General features: G+C 64.9%; 1 protein-coding gene across 1 annotated transcript; it reads left to right on the top strand.

Annotated features, from left to right (window-relative positions):
- The first annotated feature begins 3242 nt into the window (after window positions 1-3242).
- Window positions 3243-11952, top strand: KLF16 (KLF transcription factor 16). The gene is made up of 2 exons (XM_065874978.1): window positions 3243-3702; window positions 11651-11952. Exons 1-2 carry the CDS (start codon window positions 3243-3245, stop codon window positions 11950-11952), a joined length of 762 nt encoding a protein of 253 aa, XP_065731050.1.
- The last annotated feature ends 4891 nt before the right edge of the window (window positions 11953-16843 follow it).

Here is a 16843-nt window from a genome sequence, read left to right as displayed (position 1 = left end):
ACTTTTCATACAGAAAAGTATGAAAGGAAAGGGCCCATGGCCCATAATTGCACTGCCTAGATATCTACTGACATTTAAAGAAAATAAAAGTAATAAATCCACATGGATTTAAAAAAAGGTTGAACTATACAGAAAGTACTATTAAGACAAAAAGTAAAGGGTTCACTGTCTTTAAAAAAAAAAAAGCTATGGTCCTTCCAGAATGTCTATACATACAGACACACAGACGTACACGCAGGTACACGAGCCTAGATTCCCACTCTGACCTGTCGGGGCCCCAGGGCGTCCATGTTTCTAATGAGCTACACTTTATAATGCCTTCCCCTCACTGGCAGCTGGGAGGCTCACCCTCTGAGCCCCCTTCCCTTCCACACCTCCCTGTGTCTGCTTCTGCCCAGCTTGGCTCCATGGGCCTTGTGGTCTGGCGAGAGCCCCCCTGAACTCCTTGGTGCCAGAAGGGAAGGCTAGAGATGGGCCCCCATCTACAGGTGAGGAAACTGAGGTCTGGAGAAAGAAGGGACTGACCTCTGTGTGGGTGCCCCGGCCAGGACAGAAGCTCAGGCCCTTAAACCCTTTGCTGCCTCCTAGCTCTTCCACGTGGGCCAGCCACTTCAGGCCACTTCTGAGACCTCTCCCAGCCTTGATGTCTTCATCTATGAAATGGGGTGACAACTCCTGAAGGGCTATAGTGAGGATAGGGTGACAAAACATAAGGCAGAGGTGGGCATGGGGGCAGGGGGGGTCATCAGGGGTCACCCAGGCATCCCTCAGGGTCTGGGGTGTGAACAGAAACACTGTGGGTGGAGTGTGGTCCCCCGCCTGGGGTCTTCTGCCTGCACAAGTGGTCTGTGGAAGAAAGCCACAGGTCCAAGACCCTGATTATCCGTGGGAGCGAGTGCACACCTGGGGTTCTGAGAAAATGGTCTGTCTGGGGCCGTGAGATCTGCCAGGCACAGCTGGGACGGCAGTCCTAAGCCCTGCTTTGCCACGGTCCAACCCTCGCTTGCCTGTGGAAAGAAGGGCCCCGTTCAGTTATTGCCCCAGTTTCCCGTGGCTGCCCCCTTGAACTGCAGGCCCCAGGTGGAGCCATCTCTGGGATGCTACCCCCACTTCTTCCACTTGTCAGGCCTGTGTCCATCCGGTGTGCCACTGTCTTGAGTCCCAGCTGCCTTGCCCTAGACTCTGAGCCCCTGGAGGGCAAAGCCACTGGGGAGATCTTGCTCGGGTCCTATAAACATCAGTGGAAGGAACGAACAAAGGGTCCCGGCATCTTTCTTGTCCTGCTTCTTCCCCACATGCTGGGGTGAGCTGGGGCCTATGGGGGCAGCCTGCAAAGCACTTCCTGCCTTGTCTGGACTTGGGAGAGGCCAGGCACAGGGACTTGGGGGAAGACCTGAGAGTGGCTGTGCTGAGATGGTGGAGGGTGGGGGCCTGCCCAGGTGGGCCACCCTCCTAGACTTTCAAAGGCACAGGAGGCCTCGGCCAGAAGGAATGCTGACAGCCGGCGCCCACCAAGTGCCCACCTGGAGTGGGAGTGGGCTCATCTGTTAAAGGAAGAAGCGGCATCTCCTCTCTGAAGCCTGAAGTCATTGCTCCAGTGTCCCTCTCCTCTCCCTCCCTCTGTCCACCCTTGTGCAAGGGCGGGCCCCCAGAGGAGGCTGGCACAAGCTGGCACCACCAAGGATGGTCGGGCCTAGACCAGGGGGACGCATGGGGCGGAGCCAGGCCTTGTCTGCTAGCGCGTGGAGGGGGTTATGTGTTGCAGGTGGCTAGGGTGAGTATTCAGTCCCGGGATGGGGTCTGGGCTAGAGCCCCCGGCCTCTGTCCACACCCAGCTCAGGGCGGGTCACCGAGAAAACAAGAACCCGTTCAGGAAGGTCCCCTGGAGGCCGCTCCTGCCACTGCACGGTCCCCGTGGCCTGCCTAGAAAGGGGCGGGGGCGTGATCGCAATGGAGGGGACCACCCCATCGCCCCACTTCCCCGCGCCCGCTGCTTCAGAACTGCGGGTTGGGCAGACCCCGGGCATCTGCGTTCCTGGCGTCATCGACATTAGACAACTTGGCCAGGACGTCCTCGGGGTCTTGCCGAGGCCCCACTTGCCCCGTCTGCGCCCCAAAGATCCCTGACTGGCGCCGGTAGCGATGTTCCCGACCCCCTTGTCCTGGCGGGGCCGACCCACTCTTCCAACCCAAAGCACCCCGCGCCCCACCCTTTGTGACCCCAGCTCTCCTCACTCCCCAATGGGTCAAAAAAAGAGGAACGAGCGCACGTTAGCTCGACGCTACCAGGCGGGGAGTCCTCCCCTCCCCTACCTAGCTGCGGGTCTCCGGGAGCGGCGAGGGGGACACCCCCCATGAAAGCAAGCGGGCGAGAGTAGGCAGGGGGCGCGCGGTCGAGCAGGGCCACAAACTGGGGAGAAGAGGGGGAAGGGTCGCGCACGTGGCCGGGGGGCGGGGCTAGCCACTTCCGCACCCCCACCGGGCCACGTGGGGAACGGACCCCTCCCCCATCTTGACCTGGGGCGCGCCCGGGCCAGGGTGGAAGCGTCCGAGGAAGGGGCGGGCCCCCGCCGGCCGCGCGCCCCAGCGTGGGGTGGGCGAGCCCGCGGGGAGGCGGGGCGCGCGCCGAGCAGGGAGGGGCGCGCCCTAGGGGGCGTAGCCCTCCGAGGAGGGAGGGGCGTGCCGGGACGGGGCGGGGCGCGCCCCGGAGGCGTGACCGTAGCGGGGACCGGGCGGAGCTTCCTGGTGTGAGGAGAAGGTGCTCGGGGAAGCGGACCAGGGGTGGCCGCAGGGGGAGAGGAGGGCCAGAGGGGGCTGGCTCCCCGGCCTGGCGCCCCGCGTGGGGAAGGAGCGCTCGGAGAAGGAGGGAAGGCGTACTCCGTTGCCAGAGTAGGCGCGCCAGGGGGCGGCTCCTTCGGCCTGGCCCCGCCCTCGGCGGCCGCGCGCAGCGGGCAGGGTGGTGGAGGGCACGCCAGGCGGGGGGCGTGGCCGTGCGCCCCGAGGGGGCGTCCTCCGGGCGGGGCGGGCCGCGGCCGCCCCCGCGGGCTCCGGTGCGTCAGGGCGCGTCAGGCGGGGCGGGGCAGGCCGAGCGCGGGCGGCGGCGGCGGCGGCGCGCGCCGGCCTCCTCCTCCTCCTCCTCCTCCTCCGCCTCCCGCACTCGATCAGCCGCCGCCGGCCGGACGGGCGCCGCTCCCGCCGCCTCCGCTCCGCCCGCTCGGCCGCGCCGCCCGCCCCTGCCTGGCATGTCGGCAGCCGTGGCGTGCGTGGATTACTTCGCCGCCGACGTGCTCATGGCCATCTCCTCAGGCGCCGTGGTGCACCGCGGGCGACCGGGCCCCGAGGGCGCGGGCCCGGCCGCTGGCCTGGATGTGCGCGCGCCGCGCCGCGAGGCCGCCCCGCCCGGGCCCCCGGGGCCGCCGCCGCCGGCCCCCGCCGTCCCGGGCCCAGGCCCGGGCGCCGCCGCCGCCGCCGCACCCCACCTGCTGGCCGCCAGCATCCTGGCCGACCTGCGCGGCGGGCCCGGCGCCGCTCCGGGGGGCGCCTCGCCCGCCTCCTCTTCTTCGGCCGCCTCGTCCCCGTCCTCCGGCCGCGCCCCCGGCGCCGCGCCCGCCGCCGCCAAGAGCCACCGCTGTCCCTTCCCGGGCTGCGCCAAGGCGTACTACAAGTCCTCCCACCTCAAGTCGCACCTGCGGACGCACACAGGTGAGTCTGGCCGCGCGCCCGGCCCGCGCGAGGGCGGCCTCCCGCGCTCCCCCCACCCCCCCGCCGGGACCCCGAAACTGCGTGGCGCGTCGGGGGCGGGGAGGGGGGCGCGCCCGGGCCGCCGCCGCGCCGGCCGGGAGGGCGGGGCCTTGGTGGGTGGGGCGCGCGCGGGGGGCGTGGCGGCCACGCGGTCGGGCGGCGAGCGGATGGCGGGCGCCGAGGCAGCGGCAGCGGCTCGCGGGGCGCGCGTCGCGGCGGGGTCCGCGGGCGGGATCGGGGCTCCCGGGCAGTCTCCTTCGCTCTCGGCCTCGTTTCTCTTTTATTTTCCGTTGGTTTCGGATCTAGTTGGTGGGCATCGTGGTCGAAGCGTCCAATTCTGAGGTTCTCGTTCTCTCTCCTGCCTTGGTTTCCTTCTCTGTAGAAAGGCAGGAGGAACCGCGCGCTGCCTCCGAGGTGGCCGCGAGGATTCACCCCAGAGAGCGGCGGAGCGCCTGGTGCAGAGCCAGGTTGGGGGGTGCCCGACACGTTTTCTTTTCCTTTATATGTATTTTAATAACGCGGAAGGCAGGGCTGGGAGTGCGGGTTAGGGCTTGAGTCTGGGGAGGAGGGGGACCCCTGAGGGTGTCACGTCCTCAGTGCGTTTCGCAGCTTCCTGGGTCCCCCCCACGCCCCCGCCTGCAGCGGGAGCCGGGAAGGCTTGGGGGCGGGGGTGGGTTCCGCGCGACACTGTCACGTCTCACAGCCCAGCCGGGGGTGGGGAAGGGACGCTAGGGAGCCGGAGGTAGGGGGGCTCTGGCCACCCTTTCACTCTGTCACCCCCTCTTTTTCCTCCTGTGGGTCCCCTCAGTCCTCCCCACGGAGTCCCACCCTCAACCCTGAGGATTTTCTCTTGGGCTGGGGGTCTGGGGATGGTGGGCCTTGGTCACCAGCCTGAGTTTGAACATTGGAGGTGTTCCTTCTGTTGGAAAGGGCAGGGGAGCTGGGTGGGCGTGCACTTGGACTTGGTGGTTCTGTCCGTTTCTAGCACATTACCTACCTCCTCCGGGCTGCCTTCTCCTGAGGGCCGTTATGGGGGTCACGTCGGGCAGTAGGGTGCATCACCTTGGCTCAGTGGACACGCTCCCACTGTAGGAACACGTGGAGCGGGTGCATGGAAGCGGGGTTGGACCTAGCGTTGTGGCAGAGACACGGACGGTGTGACCCCTGCGAGTGGCTCAGACCCCCTAGTGCTCTAGTTTGGTTTGTTTTTTTCCACATTCTGTTTGAGTCTCTGGGTCTGGTGAAGGGGGTGGCCACCCCCCTTCCCACTGTGGCTCTGTAGGGACACTTCCCCAGGGTATTCTGGGATCCTTGAGAACCTCCGTGGGCCCCCAGGCAGTACTGGCCGCCCCCCTAGGCCTTTGGGGGAGAAAGGACTCCTTGTCGAGGGCCTGGATGTCAGTATTGCCATTCTGGTTTTAAAGAGAAAGCGAGGCCCAGGGGACTGAGTTGGGGTGTCCCGGTGATGGGTGGGGAAGGTCAGGGTGCCATCCCCCCATGCCTTGCCCCCTGGATAATAATGGTGCTGGGCCCTGGGGTGGGGGGGGTGCTGCTCCTGAGAGTGAAAGTCGTGCACCTAGGCACCTTTGGTGCCGGTTCTGGAGGGTTTGGGGCATCTTCGTGCTCAGTGATTGCTAATTCAGCATCTGTCTAGTGCTCAGGACCACCAGACCCTACCCAGGGTTTGTGTCAAGGCCTTTGGGTTTTTCCAGCCCCCAGGGGAGGGGGCAGCTGTTTTTATGCCTGTTTTGGGGTGGGGAAGCCATGCTTGTCTGGACCTCTTGTTGCCCACTGCTGGGGGCAGGCCTGGGGAGTGATCTGATGAGGAGCTTTAATTAGATGATGGCTGTCTGCTGCGCCGTTGTCCCCCGAGGGCCTTTGGGAGGGAGTCCCGTTCCACTCGCCTGTGCCTGATGGCGGCTCTCCTCTCTGTAGAGTAAAGAGAGCTCCCATCCTGGCCTGGCCCCATTTTACAGATGAGCAAGCAGGCCCAGCAGGAGCCCGGCGAGTTGAGTGTGGTGTCTCATCATCCCTGCTCCATTTGGCACAGAGGTTTGGGGTGGGGAGACCAGGAGGGGCGATGGGGTCTTTCACAGGGCCACCCAGCTGTGGGGGAGCGGGGACGGCTGTCCTCCGGTCCCCTGTGTCTGGCCCGCAGCCCCTGGCCCAGAAGGAGCTCTCCTGCCTCCAGTGTGGGGCACGGAAGGACTGGGAAGCTGCAGGAGATGTTGACGCGGTTGCCGTGGATACCGAGAGGGAGAGGGAGGGAGGTGGGGCGGGGGTGGAGAGGCTGGCAATCTACTCCTCTCTCTCCCAACCTCCCTCGTCTTCGGACTGCTCCCCTGCCCCAGTGCCCCCAGTGTCCAGCACCTTCTGGTGGGCTCAGGCCCCCTCCCCGCAAGGAGCTGAGATCTGGAAGTGGGGCTGTTAGTCTAGGGTCTCCCCTTCGGCCCTGCTGACTTCGGGGCCGGCTCATTGTCTGTGTGGGGCGTCCTGGCTACTGTAGGGTGTTGAGCAGCCTCCCTGGCCCCCACCTGGGGCACCCCCCGTTGTGACAGTGACATATGTTCTCAGACATCATCCAGTGTCCCCTGGGCGTTGCTGCAATACCTCCAGCTGAGACCCCCGTAAAACCCTGTCTGCTTGAGCCAGAGCAAGAGTAGCTGAGCCTTTACAGTGTGTGAGAGGCACTGTGGGGACAACCCAGTCCCCGTCCCCCGGGACTCCTGGAACACTGGGGGGACAGTGACAGCAGCGGTGATGGAGGAAAAGGCTTCCTGTAGGAAGAGGCCTCTGAGCGACACCGTGGGGTCAGATGTAGCAGGGAAGGGTGTGTCCCAGGAGAGGGGCCGGCACCCTGGCTGCAGGGGGTGGGGGCAGGGAACCCGGGGCGTGAATTTGGAGGGCTGCGGCTGTGGTGGGTGGGAGGTGGGGAGGGGGCAGAGTAGGTAAGTGTGCCCTTTAATCCCAAGGGCAGGTGGGGGGGGGCGGGCAGGCCCGGCTTTGCAGAGGAAAATCCGTTTATGGGGAAGGGATTAGGATCCGGCAGAGGGATCGAGGAGGGGGGCCGCTGTGTTGGAGGGAGAGCAGTGGGCCACCGCACGAATTGGGTGGGAGGGACAAGGCCCAGGACTTGGGGGACAAGAGGCGGCTAGGGCAACCCCTGTTTGCCGAGCGGCCTAAGGGTGGTGGTGGTGGTGGTGGTGGTATTCTTTGCTGAACAGGCCCCCAGGAGGAGAGGCAGACAGGGAAACTGAGGCCCAGAGGGGAAGTAGCCACCACACCCCCCAGGGCTGTCTGAGTCAGCAGAGCCCACCTCCACGCCTCGCAGAGCTGTGAGCGCCCCTAGCGTGCCAGGTGGGGCGCAGGAGACTGGTGGCTTATCTGGGGGGCCAGTGCCAGGGCGCGGGGTGGGGTGCGAGTGCCCAGGACTGCCCGCCCCCCAGCCCCCTCCTCCCGCAGCAGGGTGCAGCGAGCAGCTGGGACTGCTCACGGTGCCGGTGCCCCAGCTGGGGGGTGGGGGAGGGTGCCCCCAACCTTGCAAGGGGCGATAACCACCCCCCACCCAGGCTCCCTGATAAAGCTGGCCCAGATGGCCCGGGAGTTGGCACACGATACCAGCCTGAGGAGCTGGCCTCCCGGGGAGGGAGGGGGGCCACCCTCACCCAGTCCCATTTCCAGAACAGCGGGGCTCCGGAACACACATGCTCTGTGGGGCCTGAACACACAGGCACTGAGTGGGCCGTCACCCCCGATGCTGAAGATGCCAGCCCGGGTGGGGAAGCAAAGCGAGGGCAGCCTGGGTTCCCCAGGAGGGAGGAGAGGTGTGGGGTGGCAGGTGGCCCGCTTTTTATGTAAATGGGGGTAGTGGTGGCTCCTACCTGGGGGGTGAGGAGGTAAACCAGATGACGCACCAGCAAGCTAGCTGGTTAGCTGCTGCTGGAGCTGTAGCAACCTGAGTGCCATTCTCGGGGCTTGTAGACGTTTTCCACGCATGTGTTAAGCACCCACGGTGTGCCAGGCCTGTGCTGTCAGCTTTATGGTCAGGTGGGGGGCACATATCATTCCCAGGAGAGACTGAGCATAAGCATAAGAAAGCCGAGAACGGGGACAGTTGGGGGGGGTACCCCAGCGGGATAAGGAGCGTCTGCTCTGAAGGGTGACGTTAGCACAGAAAAGGGACGGAGTGATGGGGGAGAGGTTCCAGGCGGTGCGTGAGGAGCAGCCACCGGGGCTGCAGAGAAGCGAGGCCACAGTAGAGACTTCAGCTTCGACTCTGAGCCAGGGAGCAGAGCACAGGCTGGGCGGCCCAGGCACCCGCCGATGGGCTGCCGCCTCACTCCTGGCCTGAGCTTGGGGCTGGAGCCACGAAGAGCCGGGGGCGGGGGGACGGTGGGGGGGTGGTTGGACATATTTTGAAAGGGGCTCTGATGGGATTTGCTGCCAGGTACCACGTGGGGAGGTGAGGGCCTGCAAGACCCCTGCCTACGGTTTTTGGTGGCAACCGCAGAGCAATTGAAATGGAAAACCTACAGGAGGGGCGGGGACAGGGAGAGAGATGGGGGTGGCTAACGTCTAGGGAGTATTTAAGATCGCAGAGCACATGAACTTCGCACGGGTTGGTCTTTGTTAAAGCCATCAGGATGGCCAGCCGCACGGGGACCCTGTGCTCTGACCCCCGGACCTCACCATCAATTTTCAATCCTTTTGGCTGTATGTCCGTACTGTCCTTCGCGGCCTGCTCAGGCCTATCTCCTTTGGGAAGCCCCCTGCCCCCGCACCTGCTGCAGTCCCAGCCTTCTCCAGCTCTCCTGGGATGCTACCTTACCTGGGCCCCTCCCCCGGTGCAGCCCACCTGGTAGGTGGGCATTTGCGCAACGGTTGGCTGTGGGCCACACACCCTCTTCTTAGGTTAGTGATGACCTCAGGAGGTCACAGTGAAGGTCAGCTGTCAGACCCTTGGCCCCCAGCCCCAGCCCGGGGAGGTGGGGCACTGTCCCCCGCGAAGGCCGAGCACACTGAGCCAGGACCTCCTTTCCGGCCGTCCTGAGCTCACCCCTAGTCCCAGCCCAAGTCAGAGGGTCAAGTCCACCGCAGCCCCGCCCACTGCATCCCCCTCCGGCACCCAGGTGGACTCAGCAGACAGGCAGCTGCACCCGGCATGCCGGCTCTGAGCCTCTGAATGTTACCGCCCTTCCCGGCCAGAGGACTGAGAGGGTGGCAGGCCCTGGCATCCTGCAGGCATCCGCCCGACGTTGTGGGGAGGGAAGCCTGCGAGCCCCGGGCCGCGCCACCCACGTGTGCACGTGCGCTGCGCTACCCAGCAACCCGGCGTGGGGCGGGGTTGGCAGGCGGCCAGCCGGCGAGGCGACCCCCGGCCCCGGCGGGAGCGGGACCACGTGAGCGGGGCCGGCTGGGGCTGCGGATGTCCCTGCCGCCGCCGAGCTACGTGCGGCAGCTGTGTTCCCGGCGGCTGCAGGCGTCCGGCCCCTGCGGGCACTGGCACCGCTCTTGCAACCTGCTGGTGGCAAAGTAGAGCTGCGGGACGGAGAGAGGGGAGGGCAGGGCGGGAGGCGGGCCCCGCTGCCCTAAATGGGGAAGTGAGCCAACTGTGGGGCGCACCCGTGGCGGGCTGGCCCCCCTCTCCCCCCCTTCTCCCCAGCCTGCGTCCTGCAAGATGGCGACAGGGCCGCATGCCCCTCGGAGGGGCGTCGCTCCCCCAGGCCCCCGTTTGCTTGGAAGCCAGCAGCCCCGCCCGCAGACTTAGGCCCTCGGGACCTGTCGGTTCCAAGTGGGGTGGGGTGGGGTGTACCTTCTGGGGCTGTTTTGAGCCCCGTGATTCTATGGAGGACGTCCCCGCCGGGGCCCCTCCCCAACGGCTGCGGACTCTGCCTGCTGGCTTGTTGCAGGGGAAGCATGGGGTGTGTGTGGGGGGGGGCAGGCCCAGGGATTTGGGGCCACCTGTGGTCTTGGACAGTTGCTCTCCCCCCAGCACCATGACTGTGGCCTGTGACCCCTGGGGGAGGTGGCACCAGCGCGTCTGGGTCCCCAGCCTCCAGGGGCGTGCCCTCCCCCAGCCGTGAGTATAACCGACAGGTATCCCACAAGAAACTTTCTGGGGGAGGCTGCTGGGCTTTGACCCCCCCCCCCCCCCCGCTTTTCTGCCTCGCTGGTGGTGTCCGAGTGCGACCAGGAGGAAGGGATGAGGGAGGGGAGGTTTTAGTCTCGATCTCTCCTGGGCAGGCCCTCTGAAGTCCACTGGTGCCCCTCAGTGGTTCGCGATCCCTTCCCCCTCCCAGCCCTCTCCCCAGGGCGGGCCTTGAGCTTCCAGAGCAGAGATGTCACTGGGTCACCCTGAGAATGCAGGTTCCCTCCACCCCACGGCTGCGGGTCTGTCCCATGGCCCCCACCTCCGGCTCCTGGTCAGCTGTGCACGCCCCCACTAGGGTGCTGCTTTTCAGGTGCTTCTCTGATCCTCGGCTGAGGACACCCTTCAGTCTGTCTCCCTCAACACCTCCCCCACCGGTGGGCGTGTTTCCTGAGGCAGGGTCAGCCTGGGTCATCGCAGTCCCCAGTGCTCCGTGTGGGCCTCCCAGTGTGTAACCTACCCTGACCCCACTGTGGCTCCCCCTCCTGCCCCCCAGCTGGCCTCCCCCTCTTCCTCTGCTGGGTTCCGTCCAGTGCCACGAGGGGCGACCCTGCCCACGTGTCCACACTCTATCCACCCCCAACACACCCTGCAAACCCCCTGAGCATTGGGCAACACAACGCCTGGGGATTCCAGGGTCCCAGGTACCCGGCGCTGGGTCCAGAAGGGTGCAAACTCTTGGGTGCTTCACGGCCCCCGGGCCTGGGGCGTGGCGGGGGTCCCCCTGGGTCGGCTGGGGACACGCTGACAACACAGACGATGTGTTGATGAGGGGGTCGGGCGACCCCCCGGGTTGATGAGGGGGGTCGGGCGACCCTGTTCCGGGTCGGAGACCCCCCCAAGGGTTAGGCGGGTGGGGACTGGCAGGCGGGGAAGGCCGTGGCCCGCAGGGGCAGGATGGGCGAGGCCGGCCTGGCGGTGGGAGGGGTCTGCGGAGGAAGTTGCCGGTGGCGGCCCGCCCCTCCCCTCGCCTTTGCTCCGCTGGGGCGGGCGAGTCCTGGGCTGGCTCCGGTTCCGCCCCTTCCCCCCCCCCTCCCCCCCCCCCCCCCCCCCCGCGCACACCCAGGGGCTGTCCCCGTCTCGCCTTGCGTCTCGCCTTGCGTCCCTCCGCACCCTGCGAGTGCGGCCCCGGGGTTGGCCGGGGTTGGGGGTCCCTTCACATGTCCCTCTGCTCTTAGAGGGGCCACGAGGGTCAGCAGTGGCGTAAAGCTGCCTCCTGAGGCTGCCCAGACAGTGCCCCCCACGGGGTGGTCATTTCCAAAAGGAAGGGGCTTGACTGGGATCGCGAGCACCTGGGAGCCCCCGAATGCCCCCACAGGAAGGGCAGAAGGGAGATTCGCGGGAGTGGGGACGGCAGGACCCGTTTGCATAAGAAGCCTCTCCGAAAACTCGACGTGCGTTCGGAGCGGACACGTGTGTGCCAAGTACACATGACACCGAGGTGGCGCCTTCCTGGGGGTGGGGGCGCGCGGGCGCGCGGTCCTAGGAGAACGCGGTCTCTGTAGATTCTCTTTTCGACCCATGGCAGCTGCTCCCAGTCTGATTACCATTTGTCGTAGGAAATAGAGGGGAGAGTATTCACAGGGTTCGCGAAATGAGTTGGGGCCGTTTTCTTTAAACATCTACACGTTTTAAATTCACGTCCAGAATTCAGCCTCTAGAACGAGGTGGGGAGGGATGAGGCAGATGACGAGGACCCTTGGGGATCTGATGGGACTTCCTCCCCCGACATTGACCGCTGTCTGTCTGTCCTCCGTGCAGGTGAGCGCCCCTTCGCTTGCGACTGGCCGGGCTGCGACAAGAAGTTCGCGCGCTCCGACGAGCTGGCCCGCCACCATCGGACGCACACGGGCGAGAAGCGCTTCCCCTGCCCGCTCTGCTCCAAGCGCTTCACCCGCAGCGACCACCTGACCAAGCACGCACGCCGCCACCCCGGCTTCCGCCCGGAACTGCTCCGGCGTCCGGGCGCCCGCAGCACCTCGCCCAGCGACTCGCTGCCCTGCAGCCTGGCGGGCAGCCCTGCGCCCAGCCCAGTACCCAGCCCGGCTCCCGCCGGCCTGTAGAGCCCCAGTCCAGCCGCCCTGAGCGCGCCCCCGCTGGGCCTGGGCATGGAGTACCAGCAACACGCCTGCTGTCCCGGCCCGGGGCGGGGAACGGACTGACCGCCAGCCCGGCCCCTTCCAGTGTCCCCCTGAGGGCCCCCCAAGATGCCCTTGCCCCCTCGAGAAAACAAGGAGGGGTCTGAGACTGGACCGGGGTCATCCGGGCCTTGGAGTTTGCTCTCGGGAGGGGTAGTGGCCCCGTGTCTGTATATAGCCATGATCGTTAACTCTCTTCCCAGCTGTTAAACAGGGACCCCGGGTGGGTGGCCAGGAGGCGTCCCCCTTCCCCCTTCGCCACCTCCCTGCTTTGAGGGACGTGTGGGCCTTGGGGGGAGGTGGCCCAGGAAAGGCACCCCCTAACCGGTGTTCACACTTGGTCCCCAGGCCCCTCTGTCCAGGTTGGGATGAAGTATGCAAAGAGCCATAGGTGAACCAGGGGTTACCGCGGGCTGCCTCGTGTCCCCCCATCCCCCACCCCGGGAGCCCCTCACCCCACCGAAAGCCATTGGAGACGTTCAGGGAAACGGGGGTGTGGCCCGGCCGCCCCCATTCGGGTACTCAATCTCAGGTGTCCACAGGTTCTACCCCACTGCTCACGGGAGGGGCCCCTCAGCTCCCCAGCCTCGAGGGCTGGGTGGGTGGGGACGGGGGAGGTCGTAGGGTTTCCATAGGGGTACCGGTTTTGCTTCTGAGACTTGGGGTAGGGAGGGAGAGAAAGGGGGGTTCTTCCAAAGAGCAATTTGACTCACGGTGGGGGCGGGGTGCGGGGCGCGAATATCACCGGATGGGAGTTACTGCAGGCTTATTTATTTTCCTCTGTCTGCTGGCTTGGGGGGCTGCCCTGCCCCTCTGGGTGGGTGTGCGAATGTGTCAGTGAGAGAGACTGGGGGGAAGCTGGCCCCCAGTTTGGATGGCTGGCTCCCCTCTCCTGAAGGGGAAGAGTCCCCGACTTTGGCCTTGTGCAGCATCACGTGACAATCAATCCCTCCTGTTTGGGACCAGGCCAGCCTTTGGGCGAAATGCACCCCTTCCCCGCCCTGCGGATGGGGGTGAGGAGGCCCCGGGCCCTTGCTCCATCCTGCCCCGGGCATGGCCACTGGACCAGCGGTTGAGGTCCCACCCACGCGGGCGGGCGGGCGGGCGGGAAGTGGGAGGGCTGACCCCCGAACCCCCTGGGATAGCTCGATTTTTTTGGACCGGGTAGAATATTTTTTCAGGCGCCAATCTCTTCCTTGATCTGGGACCTGGTGGGTGGTCTGTTGTCCTCAGGCTTTGTGGGTGTGGGGGGGGAGGGCCTGCGTGGTCTGAACTTAAGATGAGGAAGGACAGATGTCACGTCCCCTCCTGGTGTCTTCCCACCGTGGCTGCGGTTGGATTTCATTTTGGACAGAGGGACTGAAGACCCCGGCCCTGGAATGGGAAGGAACCCAGGCTCCCTGTCCCGTACCCTGAAAAGGCCTATCCCGCCTTTGGCTGCACGAGGTCTGTGGCACCCCTCTGTGTTCCAGAACCTTCCTGCCTCCCAGTTGGCGGCTGGGGCGTTTGGATGGCACTAGCGTGGACCGGAACGGCCCTGGCAGGATCCAGGGACAGGTGCCTGGGGTCCTGGGGCGGGCGGTGGGGCTGCGGAGGATCTTCCCGCGGTGGTGAGATGCCTTAGTCCAGGGGGCAGAGGGCGGGCCCGGGCCTTGTTTCCCTTTGTGTCTGTCTGGACGCCACCCTCATTGTCCCAGCCCTGGCCGGTGCATGTCCGCGGGGGTTGGACTGTGGTCTGAGGAACCAGGGAGCTGAGAACTTGTCCCTCTCCCCACCCCCCCCCCGTGTCCAGGAGTCTGGAGGGACCGATGGTCATTGGGGTCTGGCTCCAGCCATTTTAGCTGTGGCCTCTCGAGGTGTGGGGAGGTAGGGTCCCAAGGGATTTGTGCTTTCGGGTGACCCCCCCCTTCCCCTTGCCCTGCCTGGCCTCATCCTGGTATTTAATTAATTAAACATGTCTTTTTTAAACCCGATTTCCAGAGCCTTGTGGTTTTTCCCATCGCTGGTCCGAGACGGTGGGCCCTCTGAGTCCCTCTGTCCCCCTCGCCAATGGGGTCCCCAGCCTCCTCTTGGGGAAACTGAGGCAGTGGGCTAGTGAATTCGGGGACCCGGTGGCGGTCTTGGCAACGCCCCTCCAGCCCTAAGGTGCGGGGAGGGGGCTGCCCTCTGCGGCGCGTGGCGCGTGCTGCAGTCCAGCGGCACCCACGCCTCGCGCAGCTGCGCCCCCAGCCCGCCTTCCGGCTCCGTTACCCGGCAACCGAGGCGCGGTGACACGGCGCCCGGGGGCGTCCGCTGCCCGCCCCCTTCCGGAACCGGGGGCGGGGGGAGCCCGCGCTTCTCTAGACTCTAAAGGACTCGCGGGCTTGACAGGGCTCCTCCCCGGAGGTTCCCCTCGACCCCTGCCCGGCTCCTGTGCCCATCGTCTGGCCGCTCCTGTATCGTGTATGCCTGCTGTATGCCGGCTCCCAATTGAGAGGGCGAGGGGCCTCGGGAGCGTTGAGAAACTGGTGAGGGCTCTGAACCCCTTCTTAGGAAAAGTGTATCCCAGGTTCCAGCGGTCTCCAGAGCCCGGATGGCGTGTGGGGGACTGTGGTGGGGGGAGCGCGGACCCTCCCCACGGGTTTCCCCGCTTCCCGCCCCCGGGAAGGCGGCAGACCTGCCATCTGGTGGCCTGCCCTGGTACTGCACCACCGGCTCCGGCCCACCCCTCCCCAGGGTCCTGTGCTTGAGGCCACCAAGGTCGCCCCAACCTGGGCACGGGGCCCTCGCCTTTACTCGAGGGTGGCCTCCCTCTGGCACTCCCCTTGCTCCCTTTCTCCTGGAATCTGGCCCGAAAGCCCGCAAATCTCGCTCCCTGGCCCCCGGCCCCCTCCAGCTCTGGCAGGCTTCTCTGCTCCTTTGTGGCAGGGTTCCTGGAATGCTGGGTCCACGCGGGCAGCCCCCCCTTTAGTCTCTCTTGGTCGCACTCCCACGCGCCCCGGAAACAGCTCGAAGATGCTCCCTTTGCCTCCTGGACGCTTCATTGGCAGGTGGCCTCAGGACCCCTGGCCCTCCTCCCCAGGTGTGCTGAGGACACCCCCTGGTCCATGCCAGCTGGGCCTCACCCTCAACTCCAGGCCCGGAATATTCTTACCCCTGCCCCCAGTCTGCCTTGGTCGGCTTCCCTTCATCACTGCAGCTTCATCTTTCCAGGTGTACAGGCCAAAATCTTTGGGGTCACCCCTGACTCCCCTCTTTGTCTTACCATCCACATCCAGTCCACCCGGAAATCTCCCTAGAGCTCTACCTTCAAAACATATCCAGAATCCACCCACTTCTCCCCCCTCCTCGGCCTCCACCTGGTCCCACCTCATCATGGCCCACCTGGACCAGCATGGCCACCCCTGTGGTCCTTGACTCCCACCCTCGCTCCTGACAGTCTGTCCACCCTGTAGTGGCCACAGGGTGCCAGTGAGCACCTGTACCAGGTCCAGTCCCTCCTCTGCCCATAGGCCTGCAAGGCTCCCACCTCCCTGGGGGTAAAAGCCCATGCTCTCCCCGTGGCCCACAGGGACCTGCACGACCTGTCCCGTCCCCTTCCTGCCCTCCCCTCCTCCCTCTCTGCCCCTTGCTCACTCTGCTCCAGACACACGGACCTTCTAGCTGTTCCTCCAACATGCTAGGCCCGGCCCTGCCCCAGGGTCTTTGCACGCGCTATGCCCTCTTCCTGGAAAGCCCCTCCCCCAGCTGCCTGCTTAACTTCCTCATTCGCTTCCTTAGAACTGCTCAAATCCCACCTTTCCCATAGGACTATGTGAACCACCCCTTGTCCCAGCCCCCTACCCTGTTCTGCTTCCCTGTCATAGCACTTTTTACCTTGTATCAAGATATTTACTGATTTCCTGTTGTCTGTCTGCATCTATAATGCCACAGCCACCAGGGTGGGGATCTTTGCTTTGTTCAGGAGCCCACCCTCCTGTTGGCAATGAAGGAGAGGCCTTGAGAGACCCCTGGGGTGAGGGGTCTCAAGCCCATATGTCTGCAGGGCCAGGTGGCTGAGGTAGGGAGAGAGGTGGGTTGGGAGAGCGGGGAGGTGACCTGCACAAACTACCGCCTGCTCACAGGAGGATCCTTGGTAATTGCCAGCTGGTGGACAGGCTGGGAATTGTAGTTGTATGTGACATCTCCCTACATTTTAAAAATGGGCAACAGGGCTTCCCTGGTGGCACAGTGGTTGAGAGTCCGCCTGCCGATGCAGGGGACGCGGGTTCGTGCCCCGGTCCGGGAAGATCCCACATGCCGCGGAGCGGCTGGGCCCGTGAGCCATGGCCGCTGAACCTGCGCATCCGGAGCCTGTGCTCCGCAACGGGAGAGGCCACAACAGTGAGAGGCCCGTGTACCGCAAAAAAAAAAAAAAAAAGGACAACAGGCAAGTTTACATCATTTGAAAAACTAGTACTGAAACAAAACTGGTACTCAGATACACACATGTTCACAACAGCAAAATTCACAAAAGGCAAAAACAATCCGAATGTCCATCATCTGATGAATGCATAAAATACGATTTAGGGCAGGGCCTTGGTATATAATAGGTGCTCAATATTTGATGGACAAATGAGTGAATTGGAACAGGTCTCCTCTGGTAGACCTGGGGATTAGACTGCTGACAAGAGTCCAGGTGGGAGAAATGAAGCGATTATTGCCAGTCAACCAGGGAGGAGTTGAGTTTCAGAGCCTGAACTGGGTAACTCAGGTGAGGGTTCCCAGGTGCAGGTGAGATGCGCCCGCAGGACTCGAATCGACCCGCAGAGGGCGCTTTCGGGAGACAAGCTAATAG

Source organism: Phocoena phocoena, chromosome 3 (assembly GCF_963924675.1).
Source record: "Phocoena phocoena chromosome 3, mPhoPho1.1, whole genome shotgun sequence".
NCBI classification, from domain to species: Eukaryota; Metazoa; Chordata; class Mammalia; order Artiodactyla; family Phocoenidae; genus Phocoena; species Phocoena phocoena.
Note: the sequence above shows the minus strand (reverse complement) of the source record. Positions and strands in the feature narration are given on the sequence as shown.

Bases quoted from the DNA above. Each gene is read 5' to 3' on its own strand.
- KLF16 (XM_065874978.1), top strand. From the start codon at position 3,243: ATGTCGGCAGCCGTGGCGTGCGTGGATTACTTCGCCGCCGACGTGCTC. The intron at 3,703-11,650 runs GTGAGTCTGGCC...TCCTCCGTGCAG, and splicing joins GCACCTGCGGACGCACACAG to GTGAGCGCCCCTTCGCTTGC.